Source organism: Neomonachus schauinslandi, chromosome X, assembly GCF_002201575.2.
Source record: "Neomonachus schauinslandi chromosome X, ASM220157v2, whole genome shotgun sequence".
NCBI classification, from domain to species: domain Eukaryota; kingdom Metazoa; phylum Chordata; class Mammalia; order Carnivora; family Phocidae; genus Neomonachus; species Neomonachus schauinslandi.
The window spans coordinates 36,486,485-36,502,090 of NC_058419.1; the positions used below are offsets into that span (position 1 = coordinate 36,486,485).

The 15,606-nt window shown below is 42.5% G+C and overlaps 1 protein-coding gene across 1 annotated transcript in view; it reads left to right on the plus strand.

Annotated features, from left to right (window-relative positions):
• TRPC5 (transient receptor potential cation channel subfamily C member 5) overlaps positions 1 to 13,130 on the plus strand; it is a 126,844-nt gene extending 113,714 nt beyond the window's left edge. The window contains exons 7-10 of the mRNA XM_044911780.1: positions 7,172 to 7,375; positions 7,997 to 8,038; positions 9,056 to 9,145; positions 12,346 to 13,130. Coding sequence (XP_044767715.1) covers positions 7,172 to 7,375; positions 7,997 to 8,038; positions 9,056 to 9,145; positions 12,346 to 13,038 — 1,029 coding nt within the window. The 3' untranslated portion in view covers positions 13,039 to 13,130. The remainder of the gene's footprint in view (positions 1 to 7,171; positions 7,376 to 7,996; positions 8,039 to 9,055; positions 9,146 to 12,345) is intronic.
• Positions 13,131 to 15,606: the final 2,476 nt, after the last annotated feature.

A 15,606-nucleotide genomic window follows, 5' to 3' on the forward strand; every position in this document is an offset into this window, starting at 1 on the left:
TAGAGCTGGGGAACTGAGTCCCCGCTAGACCACCACACACGCGCAGTAAGCCTGGAGGTCAGGGCATGGAGGGGAATGCCGATACTCACTGAGGGGACGTTCTCTACTTCAGGGCTTCCAAGAGACCTGGACTACTTCCATATTCTGAAGATTCCTGTATATTTTTTTTAACTGAATTCAAACAAAAATGGAGTTACAAAAACCATGATATATTTTAAATGCTTACATCTTTTTAAAATGGCATTTTTAGCCCCAAGGCAAAACCACAATACAATGTATAGCATTGGGTGCGGTCCAGAAATCTGCATCTTTAACAAATGCCCCATATGCACACCAACCTTTGAGAAGCGTGCCCTGAATTCTACCAGGTGAAGAAAGCACTCCAAGTGGGGTCGGCTTCCCTCAAAATGCCAGGGAAGTGAATTCTCTCGCTTCAGTTTGGGGTGTGTTGCCTTCCCCTCATAGGGAAACAAAGTGGGGCTTCTGCCCAAATGAAGTAAGCAGCTACTAGTTAATGTGAGAAAAATGCCAAAATATCCCTTACCCAAAACACCCTGCAACCAGCCTGCCATTGGGCCCAAGACTCCTGGGAGTAGCTTTTCTCTTTAAAGGTTATTATTAGCTCTTCTCTGCTATGTCTCTGCCTGCCGCTCTCCCTTTGCATTATGTTATAAAGCTTTCCAATGTGCTCGGGCAAGATGGTTGCTGGCAGGAGATCTAAGAGCGTGCATAAGAATTTGTCAAAAGCTGGTAAGAAATGGGCCTCGTGGTTTGATTGCAAGGCAAAGAACCTTGAGCTTGGATTTGTTGAGAAATGTGAAATTGAACAGACATGTGCATTTGACCTTGCTGTGGCCATGTGTTCAAGATCTGAGCTAGTCAACAACATTTGAGGGTGTGTTCTACAGTCACAGAACATTACACTGGGTCAGTGAAAGGAGATAAATAGAAGCCCTGGCCTGCTCTACAGGACCTGACAATCTCAGAGGCAATGCATGGCACACACGTGAACTAGAACACATATGTAAATCTATGTGTCATTAAAAGCACATTATGGGGGCGCCTGGGTGGCTCAGTCTTTAAGCGTCTGCCTTCGGCTCAGGTCATGATCCCGGGATCCTGGGATAGAGTCCCGCATCGGGCCCCCTGCTCAGTGGAGAGTCTGCTTCTCCCTCTCCCTCTGCCCCTCCCCTGTGCTTGTGCGTGTGCTCGCCCACTCTCTGTTGCTCACTCTCGCTCTCAAATAAATAACATCTTTTTAAAAAATTAAAAAGTAAATAAATAAAAGCACATTAGGGTAGCACAAAAGTCCTGAAAATTTGGGGAAGTCTGGAAGAGGAAGAACCACAAAAGAACACTCCCAGGGGCTGACTTTGGAGAATGTTCAAGAGTAATAGTTGAGCAGAAAGGGTAGGGCAGAGAGTAGGAGAACGCAGCGCCGCCAAACACTGAAAATAAGCAAGGAAAAGACAATGTCTGATTTGCCCATCACACAAGGTGAAAGGCTAGCCCTGTGCAGATGCAAGAAAACCTTTTGGGCATCATACATTCAGGGAAGTTGTAGACAAATACAACTACACAAGCCACAGCTCTAATCTTGCAATACAAATTAGATCAAGGATTGAAAATAAAACAGATTTCTAGACGCCAAATCATCTTTTTGTCCCTGTTGTTCACTGGTACAATCCCAACACCTAGCGTCTATATATATTTGATGAGTGAGAATGAATGTATGAACGAATATTTACTAATCACTTTACAGCTCACACAGTTTAATCCTGCCAGGTGCTCTCTTATTTCCAGATCTTCAGGTTTCAGGCATTAATTCTGTATGCTAATCATGTCCTGTGTGATATTCCCACCACTTTTGGACAGTCATCTCTCTCTACCCAGCACCTAGCACAATGCCTGGAATATAGTAGCTCGTTGCTCAACATGGGAACCAAAGAATGGAGGTTAGGTGCACTATGAATTAATACATGATGAATGAATGGAAAAGCACTACTGAGACAGTACTTTGCAGTAACTTCTCTGTTAAGTTAGTACATAGAAATTCCCAACCTGAGCTCACCTGCGTACTAGGGGCAGGAAAAGGTAGCAGTGGGGGTCCTTGAGCTGTTTTCAAATTGCTTAGCCAAAATCATATCCTCCATCTAAATGGACTAGGGGCAAGGAGGGACACCAGAAAGCCTCCTGAGCTCACAAAGATGTCTATGGTTTATCACTTGGCCCACTTTATGACTCTATTCTTTGTTGAGATCGAATGCCTTTTTTTCCCCTCAGCATTTTAAACAACTGTTGTTTTTTTTAAAAAAGGGACATAACTTCTTAGTGTTTAAAACACAAACAAAAAGCTGAACTCACATAGGGATTAAAAAAAAGAAAAGAGCATTTCTAGATACCAGGATATCTAGGCGAGTTTGAAACTGTGACTCAGTTCATCTTAAGAAATACTTATTGAATAGCTACTTCATTTCAAGAACTACAGAAACATTCTGCGGATGAAAGACTGGCTATTTGGGGCCATCAGAGGGTAAAATGAAAATTCAAGGTTTGTTTCTGGTGTTATGGGCTCAGAAATGTAGTGGAAAGAACCCCTGTCCTCCTCTGCATGGCAGCTTGCCTACAGCACCATTGTCTCTCAAGGCAGTGATAGTTACTATACCGATAATTGTGTGCATATATATATATGCAATTTATATATTGAAGCTGTCTTAGTCCCGGGTCTCATCAAGGACATTCAAGCGCTTTTCCAGCATACTCTCTAATGAATTTGGTGGGAAAAAAATCTATATATCCTTTTATATGTTTTTGAGTTGACATCTAAATATGTCATCCTAAGTTTAAACCATTGCAAATGATGTAATTTCTAGAATAGGATAAATACTGACATTTAAAATAAAACTACCTAATCACTCATTTAAATGTATCCAATGAAATCTGAATACCATAGCAATTTGCGACTGATAACCATGTATTTAAAAATTAAATGGCAGGGCACCTGGGTGGCTCAGTCTGTTAAGCGTCTTGCTTTTGGCTCAGGTCATGATCCCAGAGTCGTGGGATCAAGACCAGCATTGGGATCCCTAGCAGGGAGCCTGCTTCTCCCTCTCCTGCTCCCCCCTGCTTGTGCTTTCTCTCTCTCTCTCTCTCTGTCAAATAAATAAATAAATAAATAAAATCTTTAAAAAATTAAAATTAAATGGCTAAAATCTTCTTAAAGGCAGAAAGTTTACATCATTCCTTTTCTCCTTGCATTCTTATTTCCATTCACATCCCCACAGGATTTTACCCTAATGCTATAAAATTTTTGTTTTAAATATTTTATTACTATTGATCACTCTATAAGAGTTCTTCATAACAAAAATATAAATTAAATTTTAATTTTTTATTTCCTGTGGCCAGAAGGCAATAAATGTTAAAGCATTTCCTTTGAATTTAGTTATGATTCCATGATTAGCAGTACAAAACACCTCAAAAGAACACAAATATAATACAAATTTTAATAAGACATAAAAATACATTTTTATTGGAAATGAATTGCTTATATAGGTGAATAGAGTTTTTCATCTAACTAGTTATTATATCCACAGAATATTAAGTAATATTCTGGAACAAAATTCAGCATCAACTATATTTTTATATTTTCATAAAATTAAGTGCTAAGAAAACTTTTCATATCAATAAGTATATGTGAATGGACAGTTTTATTATGCCATTGTCATTCAATTTTCTAGAACTCTGAGTTACATGCCAAAAAGTCATGTAATGATTTTTTGTAAAATAATATTTCAATAATCTATCTTCTGACAACTTGATTAGGTTTGCCTTATCTTTTATCAAAAGCAGGAATTATAAACCACATGACTTAGAAAAGGATTTGTTACTCAAGATTACAGTCATTCAGTTTCTCAATTTCTGGGAAGCAATACGGTAAGAAGCCTCTGAGACAGACTCCACTGATCCCCACTTCCAGGCATCTGAACCCTTATACAATCTTTTTCCCTTGACTGTGGGCTAGGGACTCAGTCCTAACATATGAGACATGGCAGAAGTGATGTCACTTCAGAGAGTAGGGTACATGAAGACCATGGCTCTTCTCATTCACTACAGTGAAGCCTGCTGCCATGTTATGAGCCGTCCTATGGAGAAGCCCATATGGCAAGGAACTGAGGAAAGTCTTCAGCCAATAGCCAGCAAGGGACTAAGATCCTCAGTCCAACAGTGATAAATTTCACTTCACTGAAATTAATACAGCTTGCTCTATGAAAGAAACCATTGAGTGTATGAAAAGACAAGATGCAGCTGGGGAAAAAACATTTGCAAGTCATATTCCTGACAAAGAGCTTGTATCCAGAATATAGGCATACCTCATGGGTTGTTTTTTTTTTTTTTAAGATTTTATTTATTTATTTGACAGAGAGAGAGAGAGAGCACAAGAAGGGGGAGCAGCAGAGGGAGAGGGAGAAGCAGACTCTACGCTGAGCGGGGAGCCCAATGTGGGACTCCATCCCAGGACCCTGGGATCATGACCTGAGCCAAAGGCTTAACCAACTGAGCCACCCAGGCACCCCAGGCAAACCTCATTTTATTGTGCTTCGCAGGTACTGTGGTTTTTTGTTTTTTGTTTTTTGTTTTTTTTACAAATTGAAGGTTTGTGGTAACCCTGCGACGAGCAAGTCCATTGGCACCATTTTTCCAACAGCATTTGCTCACTTTTTGTCTCTCTCACATTTTGGTAACTCTTGCAATATTTCAAACATATTCAATATTATTACATTTGTTATGGTGATCTGTGATCAGTGATTATGACTTGCTGAAAGCTCAGATGATGGTTACCATTTTTTGGCAGTAAAGTACTTTCTAATTGGGGTGGCTGGGTGGTTCAGTCGGTTAAGCATCCAACTCTTGATTTCGGCTCAAGTCATGATCTCAGGGTCCTGGGATCAAGCTCCACATCGGGCTCCATGCCCAGCTCAGAGTCTGCTTGAGAATAAATAAATAAATCTTTAAAGTATTTTCTAATTAAAGTGTACACATTGTTTTTTGAACATAATGCTATTGCACACTCAACAGACGACAGTATAGTGTAAACGTAACTTTTATATGCACTACGAAACCAAAAAATTCATTTGACTTGCTTTATTGTGATATTTGCTATGTGGTGGTCTGGAACCAAGACCGCAATATCTCTGAGGTATGTGTTTGTGTGTGTGTATATATATACATATATATATATATATATATATATATATATACATATATATATGTATATATATATAAATTCACCTGTAAGAAAACAATGCAATAAAAATGGGCGAAGGATCTGAACAGCCACTTCACCACAGAGGATATATCGATATAACGCATATGAAAAGATGCTCAACATGAGTAGCTATTTGGAAAATGCATCTTAAAACCATAATGAGCTCCAACTACTTGTCTGTTAGAATGGCTAAACTTTAAAAACCTGACACATGGCACTGGGTGATGCAGGGAAGTGTTGAATCACTGTATCATACACCTGAAACTAATGTAACACTGCATGTTACCTAACTGGAATTAAATGTTCCACTAAAATGGAACATGGACAAATCTCAAAGCCAATCTCAAAAAGGTATCTACTGTATGATTCCATGTATCTGGTATCTTGGAAGAGGCAAACTAAAGCATTGGAGAATGGAGGGGCGCCTGGGTGGCTCAGTCGGTTAAGTGTCTGCCTTCAGCTCCGGTCGTGATCCCGGCATCCGGGATCGAGCCCTGAGTCGGGATCCCTGCTCAGTAGGGAGCCTGCTTCTCCTTCTCCCTCTGCCCCTCCACCCTTGCTTGTGCTCTCTCTCTCTGTCAAATAAATAAATAAAATCTTTTTAAAAAAATAAAAGTGCTGGAGAATGGAGCAGTGGTTGCCAGGGGCTAGGGGTTGGGGAGAGATTGATTACAGAAGGGCAACACTAAGGAATTTGGGGGAGGTGGTGGGACTGTTGTGTGTCCTAACTGTGGTGGTTACAGCAGTCCATTCAGGTCTTAAAACTCCTAGAAAAGTGTGTGTGTGTGTATCTTGAGTATGATGGTGGTTACACAGATATATACACTTGTCAAAACTCATGGAAAACCTAAAATGTGTGAATTGGATGTGTGTGAATTTTATGTGTGAATTTAATGCTATGGAAATCATACCTCAATGATATGGAATTTTTTAAAAAGCCTCGGGGTGCCTGGGTGGCTCATCAGTTGAGCGTCAGACTCTTAGTTTTGGCTCAGGTCGTGATCTCAGGGGTCCTGGGATGAAGCACCCTGTCGGGCTCCACACTCAGCAGGGAGTCTGCTTGGGGGTTCTCTCCCTCTACCCCTCCTCTCTCTCTCTGAAATAAATAAGTCTTAAAGAAAAAAAGCCTGCCCACATCAATTCCACTCCTTAAAAATAACCACTGTTGACAGTTTGGTATGTACCTGTCTAGAACATGTAAGCATGTCATATAAAGGGTTCTTCGGGTGCATAAATGGCATCGTGGTACACAATAGATGCTTTATGTTGCTTTTTTCACTTCCAGGTCTTGGAACTCTTACAGATATATGGATAAGCGCATATACACATATATATGTTCTATATATAAAATGGTGATAGATCTACTATATTTGTAATAGCTATATTGCAAGCCATTTTGTGGACATAACATCATTTACTCAAGCAGGCTCCCACTGTTGGATATTTAGGTCGTTGCTAGTTGTTTCACTATGACAAGCTACAGTGCTAACAGTGAACCACCCTGTGCATACATCTTTTTGCAAGTATGATGATCAGATAAATCTCTAAAAGTAGGATTACTGGGTCCTGGGGTATGTGTAATTTGAATTTTTTTAAATATTTTATTTATTTATTTATTTGACAGAGAGAGAGACAGCAAGAGAGGGAACACAAGCAGGGGAGCGGGGGAGGGAGAAGCAGGCTTCCCACGGAGGAGGGAGCCTGATGCGGGGCTCCATCCCAGAACCCTGGGATCATGACCTGAGCCGAAGGCAGATGCTTAACGACTGAGCCACCCAGGCGCCCCTGAATTTTTATACCTACTGACAGATTGCCCTCTATAGAAGCAAGCCGAACTTTTAGAAGGAGGCATGGGTGCATTTTGCAGTTTCCTATTCCAAATTCCTGAACTTCTCTCTTTCACAGGATCATGCCGATATTGAGTGGAAGTTTGCAAGGACAAAACTCTGGATGAGTTACTTTGATGAAGGCGGCACCTTGCCACCTCCTTTCAACATCATCCCCAGTCCCAAGTCATTTCTCTACCTTGGTAACTGGTTCAACAACACCTTCTGCCCCAAAAGAGACCCTGATGGTAGACGGAGAAGGCACAACTTGAGAAGCTTCACAGTAAGGCTTTTTAAAATTCCTTTTTTTTTAGGTGCTCAGTAAATATTATTATTTTTTATTAACATAATGTATTATTTGTTTCAGGGGTGCAGGTCTGTGATTCATCAGTCTTACACAATTCACAGCGCTCACCATAGCACATACCCTCCCCAGTGTCCATCACCCAGCCACCCCATCCCTCCCACCCCCCTCCACTCCAGCAACTCTCAGTTTGTTTCCTGAAATTAAGAGCCTCTTACGGTTTATCTCCCTCTCTGGCTTCGTCTTGTTTCATCTTTTCCTCTCTTCCCCTATGATCCTCTGCCTTATTTCTCAAATTCCTCATATCAGTGAGATCATATGATAATTGTCTTTCTCTGATTGACTTATTTCGCCTAGCATAATACCCTCTAATTCCATTTCTTTTTAAACAAAACTGTTTTCTATCTTCCCCCCTGCCCCACCCTTCATGACAGTCCCTATATTAAACAACATAAAATCACTCCAACCTACAGAGGCCTGGGGGTTTGTCAGGCAGGAGCTCCTGTGTTATTCTCCAGTCCTAACATAAAGAAATATATTCGAGTGGATGGGTTGCTGGGAGACCACTGATGTGAGCTCTCTGTCCATTTTCAATTACAGGAACGCCACGCTGACAGCCTGATACAGAATCAACATTATCAGGTAAAGCTCGTCCCAGTGACTAAGCAAAATTGTTCTTGGTCAGTTGGTGTGACCTCGGACAAGTCACTTAACTTTGCTGAGCCTCGGTTTCCTCATCTGTTAAATGGGGGTGATATAACTTAACTCACAGGGTTGTTGTGAGAATCGAGTGGTGAGCATGCATGTGTGATCATGTGTGTGTGATCGTGTATGTGTGTGTGTGTGTGTGCGCGTGTGTCCTGGCACATTTAGTGGTAGCTGTCATCATCACCGTTACTGACACAAAGTAGAGTGACCACGTGTGTGCCATTCCCAGGAGGCTAAGTAAAAAGTGGCCATCCTGAGGTGCCTGGGTGGCTCAGTCAGTTGGGCTTCCAACTCTTGATTCCGGCTCAGGTCATGATCTCAGGGTTGTGGGATCCAGCCCTGCGTACCTGCACCAGGCTATGCGATCAGTGGGGTGCCTGCTTAGGAGTCATTTTGTCCCTCCCCCACTCTCCCTCTAAAATAAATAAAATCTTTTTTAAAAAAAGAGGTCATCCCTGTAAAGGAGAAGTGTACATTGACTTTAAGAAAAATATCTGGATTATGTAATTAGCAGACATTGAAATCAGCAGACTTTGTGACACCAAAGAATGACTTTATCAATTCTACAAGAGCGAAGAACAACTCTCATCTTACAAGGAGGGTTAAAGTTTAATCCAGCCTGAAAGGGAGGGTATTGTCCATGACCATCCAAGGATTATTCCACTCTCATTATTCTGTAAATGTGAATCTGTGTTTGCCTTCTTTGTGGGCAGAAATGTTTCGTGTTGGATGAATTTGATTTTGCTGGCCCACTCTGCCACCACATTTGGACACACAGTCATTCTTCATTTAACCAATGGACTGAACAGGATTTTTGAGGAAAATGACTGGATCCCGGGAGGATTTCCTATTGCAAAGACAGTCTGAGCATGTTTTTTCTTGACAGTGTTTCTTATTTTCCTGAGAGCCTGAAAAGAAAACTGAATGCCCCTCCCTTTTTTTAATTTCCAGGAAGTCATCAGGAATTTAGTCAAAAGATATGTAGCTGCTATGATAAGAAATTCCAAAACAAACGAGGGATTAACAGAAGAAAATTTTAAGGTAATTGAATCATGAAGTGGTTTAATTTCTCACTTCACATTTCTTTTTTTTTTTTTTTTTTAAAGATTTTATTTATTTATTTGAGACAGAATGAGAGAGAGAGAGAGCGCGCGAGCACATGAGAGAGGGGAGGGTCAGAGGAAGAAGCAAGCTCGCTGCCGAGCAGGGAGCCCGATGCGGGACTTGATCCAGGGACTCCAGGATCATGACCTGAGCCGAAGGCAGTCGCTTAACCAACTGAGCCACCCAGGCGCCCTCTCACTTCACATTTCTTAAGCATTATAATCTTCACAGGGTTCAAGGTTTCTGGTGATCATTTAACTGCCTATAATACAGCAAAACCAGCTATGATTTTTATGTTCTCTTAGAATGGTCTGTCATTGGGGCACCTGGGTGGCTTAGTCGGTTAAGCGTCCAACTCTTGATTTCAGCTCAGGTCATGGTCTCAGGGTAGTGAGATCGAGTTCTGAGTCAGGCTCTACGCTCAGCAGAGAGTCTGCTTGTCTCTCTCCCTCTCCCTCTGCCCCTCCCCCCGCCCACTCATGTTCTCTCTCTCAAAAAAAGAATGGTCTGTCATCCAGCTAATGGAGAGATTTCATCAATGTCTGTCACCATAATCAGCTTTATGAACAAAAGAAATTTGCCTTATGCATCCTTTTAATATTCTGGGTGTCTCCCAGTGTGGGAATTGAGGGCTTTAAGTGTTGTGGCAAGGATGCACGGTGAGGGGCAAGAAAGCAAAAAGAAGATGCCTGCAAATGTGAAGGCCTTCTTTACTTCAGAGATATAAGATGAAGACCAACTAATCCGTCATTAAATCTAAGATTTAACAAACCCTACCACAAAACATCAAAATTCTCCTAATACTAGCATTAGCCTAAAACAGTGGTTCTCAATCAGGGGCAATTTTGTTCCCTAGGGCACATTTGGCAATGTCTGGAGACATTTTTGGTTGTCACACTGGATGTGTGTGCTAGTGACATCTAGTGGGGGGAGATCAAGATTGCTGCTAAACATCCTACAAGGCATGGGACAGCCCCCCACACAACCAAGATCATCCAGCTAACATGTCAAGTGATTGAGAAACCCTACCTTAGAACACATGCATATTTTCTTTTTTAAAAAAGATTTTATTGGGCGCCTGGGTGGCTCAGTTGGTTAAGCGACTGCCTTCAGCTCAGGTCATGATCTCAGGATCCTGGGATCGAGCCCCGCATCGGGCTCCCTGCTCCGCGGGAAGCCTGCTTCTCCCTCGCCCACTCCCCCTGCTTGTGTTCCCTCTCTCGCTGTGTCTCTCTCTGTCAAATAAATAAATAAAATCTTTAAAAAAAAAGATTTTATTTATTTATTTGACAGAGAGAGAGAGAGAAAGCACAAGCAGGCCGAGGAAGAAGCAGGCTCCCCGCGGAGCAGGGAGCCCGATGTGGGACTCGATCCCAGCACCCTGGGATCATGACCTGAGCTGAAAGCAGACACTTAACTGACTGAGCCACCCAGGCATCCACACATGTATCTTTTCTAAGGAACATAAAAAGGCCATTATCCGTGCCTGGGTGGCGCAGTTGGTTGAGCCTCTGACTATTGGTTTTGGCTCAGGTCATGATCTCAGGGTCATGGGATCGAGCCCTGAGTCGGGCTCCACATTCAGCACAGTCTGCTTGGGTTTCTCTCTCCCTTTCCCTCTGCCCCTCCCCACCTCTCTCTCTCGCCCTCAAATAAATAAATAAATCTTTTTTTAAAAGGCCATTATCCTGGCGCCTGGGTGGCTCAGTTGGTTAAGCGACTGCCTTCGGCTCAGGTCATGATCCTGGAGTCCCGGGATCGAGTCCCACGTTGGGCTCCCTGATCAGCAGGGAGTCTGCTTCTCTCTCTGACCCTCCCCCCTCTCATGCTCTCTATCTCATTCTCTCTCTCAAATAAATAAATAAAAATCTTTAAAAAAAAATTTAAAAAAAAAGGCCATTATCCTAATCCATAGATATAACTCATCTATTGAGGGCCTGCTGTGTGCAAAGCACCCCACTGGGTGCTGGGGTACAGTGATGAGCAAGATATCGCCAGCCCCCACTCTCATGGAGTGACACACAGACAGCAACAAGAGAAGGTGACAAATGACTGAGTATTCTGACAGGATAAACACAGGGTGCTGTGGGACAGAGAGCAGGGACACAACTGGGATCTGGGGAGTCAGGGCAGCTTTACAGAAGAAGCTGTGTTTAAGCTGAGGCTTGCAGGAGAAGCCAGATAAAGGAGAATCGCCGAGAAGAGTGTTCTAAGTGGAGAGAACAGCACAGGCAAAGACCCAGAGGCAAGAGAGACTATGTCCATGCAGGTGGACAGTAGAGAGCCCGAGGAAAGAGTAGGAAGGGCTGACACGGGGTCTTGAAAGACCTTGTAGCCCTTGGAATGGCATTTCTACTTTTATCCAAGGTCAGTGACAGGTTACTAAAAAGTCTTAAGCAGGGGAGCAATAGGATCCAACTTAAGCTTTTAAAAGGTGGCTTTTAAAGGAGCAATCTAGCATCTAGGCCGTCAGTTAGAGAAGACATTTCCTGGGGACACCTGGGTGGCTCAATCAGTTAACCGTCTGCCTTCGGCTCAGGGACCTGGGATCGAGTCCCGCATCAGGCTCCTTGCTCAGGTGGGAAGCCTGCTTCTCTCTCTGGCTGACACTCCCCCTGCTTGTGCTCTCTCTCTCTCTCTCTCTGACAAATAAATAAATAAAATCTTAAAAAAAAAAAAAAACGAAGAAGAAGATGACATTTCCTCGGGACTTGAGTGGACAGGACCCCCGTCCCCAAAGAGCAGTCTCTAACCTGACACGTTCCACTTCCCTACTTTCATTCCTTAGGGTCCTAAAAGCTTTTTCATCTTCCACAGTCTTTCTATATGCAGATGAGAGCTAGTACCTTAGTTGCAGGTTAGCGCTTTAGCAGGGACAAGTCTGTTGGTGTCCTCCTGATAAGGGCCATCTGAAATCAACTTGGCCAACTGCACAATTTTTCCAGTGGCCAGCCCTGCCCACAGAATTATTAACATGTTTTTCTTGTGCTGGAATAATGTGAGATTTTGCTGGTAGTCTGTGTACTTTGTGATTTGCCATTAGGCAAAACCTGGAACATTCCAAAGGACACCCAATGAGCCTATTTTGAACTAAAGACCAAGCTTCTTAATGTAAGGTGTCTTCTCTCTTGCCCTAGGAATTAAAGCAGGACATCTCCAGCTTTCGATATGAAGTACTTGACCTCTTAGGAAATAGGAAGCACTCAAGGAGAAGCTTTTCCACAAGCAGCACTGAACTCTCTCAGAGGGATGATACCAATGATGGCAGTGGTGGGGCTCGGGCCAAATCCAAGAGTGTCTCTTTCAACTTAGGCTGCAAGAAAAAGGCCTGCCATGGGCCACCTCTCATCAGAACCATGCCGAGAGCCGGGGGTGCCCAAGGGAAGCCAAAAGCTGAGTCATCAAGCAAACGGTCCTTCATGGGTCCTTCCCTCAAGAAACTCGGGCTCCTGTTCTCCAAGTTTAACGGTCATATGTCTGAACCCAGTTCAGAGCCAATGTACACCATTTCAGATGGCATCGCTCAGCAGCATTATATGTGGCAGGACATCAGATATTCTCAGATGGAGAAAGGGAAAGCAGGGGCCTGCTCTCAAAGTGAAATTAACCTCAGTGAGGTAGAATTAGGTGAAGCCCGGGGCGCTGCTGAGAGCAGTGAATGCCCCCTAGCCTGTTCTAGCTCTCTCCACTGTGCATCCAGCATCTGCTCCTCAAATTCTAAACTTTTAGACTCCTCGGAGGACGTATTTGAAACTTGGGGAGAGGCTTGCGACCTGCTCATGCACAAATGGGGTGATGGACAGGAAGAACAAGTTACAACGCGGCTCTAAGTCAAACCCCTATCCCGTTGTGGAACACAAGAGAAAATTTGTAATTTCCTTGCTCTCAGAGGTGACATAGAATCTGATTCCCTCATTGCCCACCCCCCCCTCCCACCACCACCACCAGAAAGGAGAGGGAAACTCCTAGTTATCTTCACTATCTTTTATAGTCACATTTTCCATTTTTTTGTTCTTGTTAGTATGATTATTATTATTGCTATGATTTGCCTTTTTATGCCTGTTAACTCGAAGTCCATCTCACAACCAACTGCAGGGGTGTTTGCCCCGAATCAGCAGAGGTGCAGCCGGGTGCTTTCCCCTTTGGCTTTGCTTTTCTTACCCTTGCTTCCTTGAAGCTCCAGGTGCCACTTTGCTACTGTTGCTGCCACGCAGATTTCTGACCTTCGTCAGGATCTCACGCCATTTCCCCACGGGGCTGCGGGACGAGCTCGGTAGTCCCCACCAGCTATCAGATGAGGCTAGCCAACCTGCCCATCTCTGTCGCCCATTCCAATTCGATGAACAGCATCAAAGGGAGACTGAACAGACTCCAAAGAATTGTCCGCTTGTGGTTTCTAGGTAGAACTGGCCTTCTCCTTGTTTTTGTTTTTAAACACAGCGACTTCTCCTTATCGTGGGGGCTGTTGAGTGTTTTGTTTCTAAAAGATGTGTTAGTTTCCCAAGATGTGCCAGTGAATATTTACCACGTAGTATGTGTCCTATCTAATAAGTTAGTGAATTCCTTTCCTGTGTTTGTGTGTTTCAGTTGACTTACTACCTTTCAAAATGTGATAGTATTGAGATTAGTATTTAGGACGTGTGCTATTTTAAGAACTTCTGCTGCACTCTAACCAGTAGTCGCTACATCTCATACATTGGCAAGAAAAATAGCCGGTACATATATAGGGGCCTATCTACTGTTGATAGTTTTAATCATCATTGCTATCAAAAGCGTTTCTAAGGTGAAAGTCTGGGTTTGAAAATATTTTTTTAATCAGAAAAATAACATCTTGCTGAGGTGTCGAAATCCGAAAAGAGCATCTCCATTTTCATTAATTGCATTCTGATGAAAAAACAATTTTAGGTCTAGATAACCTGATTCAGGTTGCAGTTTTAATATTCAATGCAGGCAGGGGAATTGCATGTGTCAACTTACGTTAAATATATAACATAACCCTAGCGCAATCCAAATTCTGTCTTCAAAGAAAGCCGAATTTATATATACAAACAAATTATTTTCCACAGCTCAAGAGTACCTCATCAAAATCTGAACGTGCAGGTTAAAAAATGAAGTCTATAATGCATATGGTCATCATGTTGACCCAATAACCACTGACTGATAACCTGCTCACCAAGGGTGGGGTTGTGGGTTTTTTGGGGGTTCTTTTGGCTTTGGTTTTTGTGGTTTTTTGTTTTGTTTTTATTATTTTTTTACCAACATTAACACAGAGTTGTCCCCAGTTCACACTCTAACATATGACCCAAACAGCCCTAGGTGTGGGTCCTAGAGAGAAAATTAATAGTGCGTAGCTCAGAAAAGTAAGAAAGTTAGGTGTTGTTCTGTTCTTGTAAATGTCAACAGTAACAGAAATCCATCTAAATTCATGTGTGTACTTTCTGATACAAGTAAGTAAAATGAAACATCATTTTCAAAGAATGCATATATGCCTCCATATATCTGAATAAAGCTCAGATCCCAGGAAAAGTGATCAAGAGAACAAGCTGCATCAAGACCCATTTGATAAGAGGTTGTAAATTGTACAATTATTTGGTTGTCCCCAAATAATTCTTTGATCATGTCTGAAGTGATTATTTACTCAACTCCAATTTCTCTCCCGTTCCCCTAGGTGGGGCTATCATAAATGACCTTGACATCAATAACAGGTGATTTTCCAGAAGGAAGGTTTCTAAATTTACAGATTCGACTTTTCCAGTTGTCAAACTTGCTTTTGATAATAAATAGCACCCGGGCTACCTCCCTAATTCATACTGATGGCACCAAAAACCAATACGTGGCCCTATTTCATCAAAAGAAAAAGATACCTCTTTCTCACAAATACATGTACTTGTGATAACCTAGGTAAAATTGTCCTGGCTGCCACAGTATCAGTTTGTCAGAAAACAAGGGCAGCTATAGAGCCAAAATAGTCTTCTCTCAGTTACATTCTGAGGACAGAACATGTAGAAATGATAGCAGCCAACCTTGACCACTAAAAGAAACCAGTGTCCTATTTTCATGGGCAGTACATTCCTTTTCAGATCTTCTCAGGGTTATCGTCTTTATGACTTGGGCTTACAACCGCACTAGCTACCTTGAGGCCTAGTTATGATAGGGATTGAGGCCAGTGAGCTGTTAAAGCTGGACAGCTATTGCCGTAACTTCCATATTGGTGACATCAACAGTTTTATTCACTCTAACTCAGAAAAGTAGGAACTTGTAACATAGAAAGTAGAAAGGAAAAGAGATTTGTGTTCACCTCTGGGCCTCTGCAGACCCTCTGGACCAGCTACTATCAAGAAAGGTATCTCAATTTTTGCCCTTGCTTCCCTTGCCTTTGCCTTTGGGAAGCAAGGGCA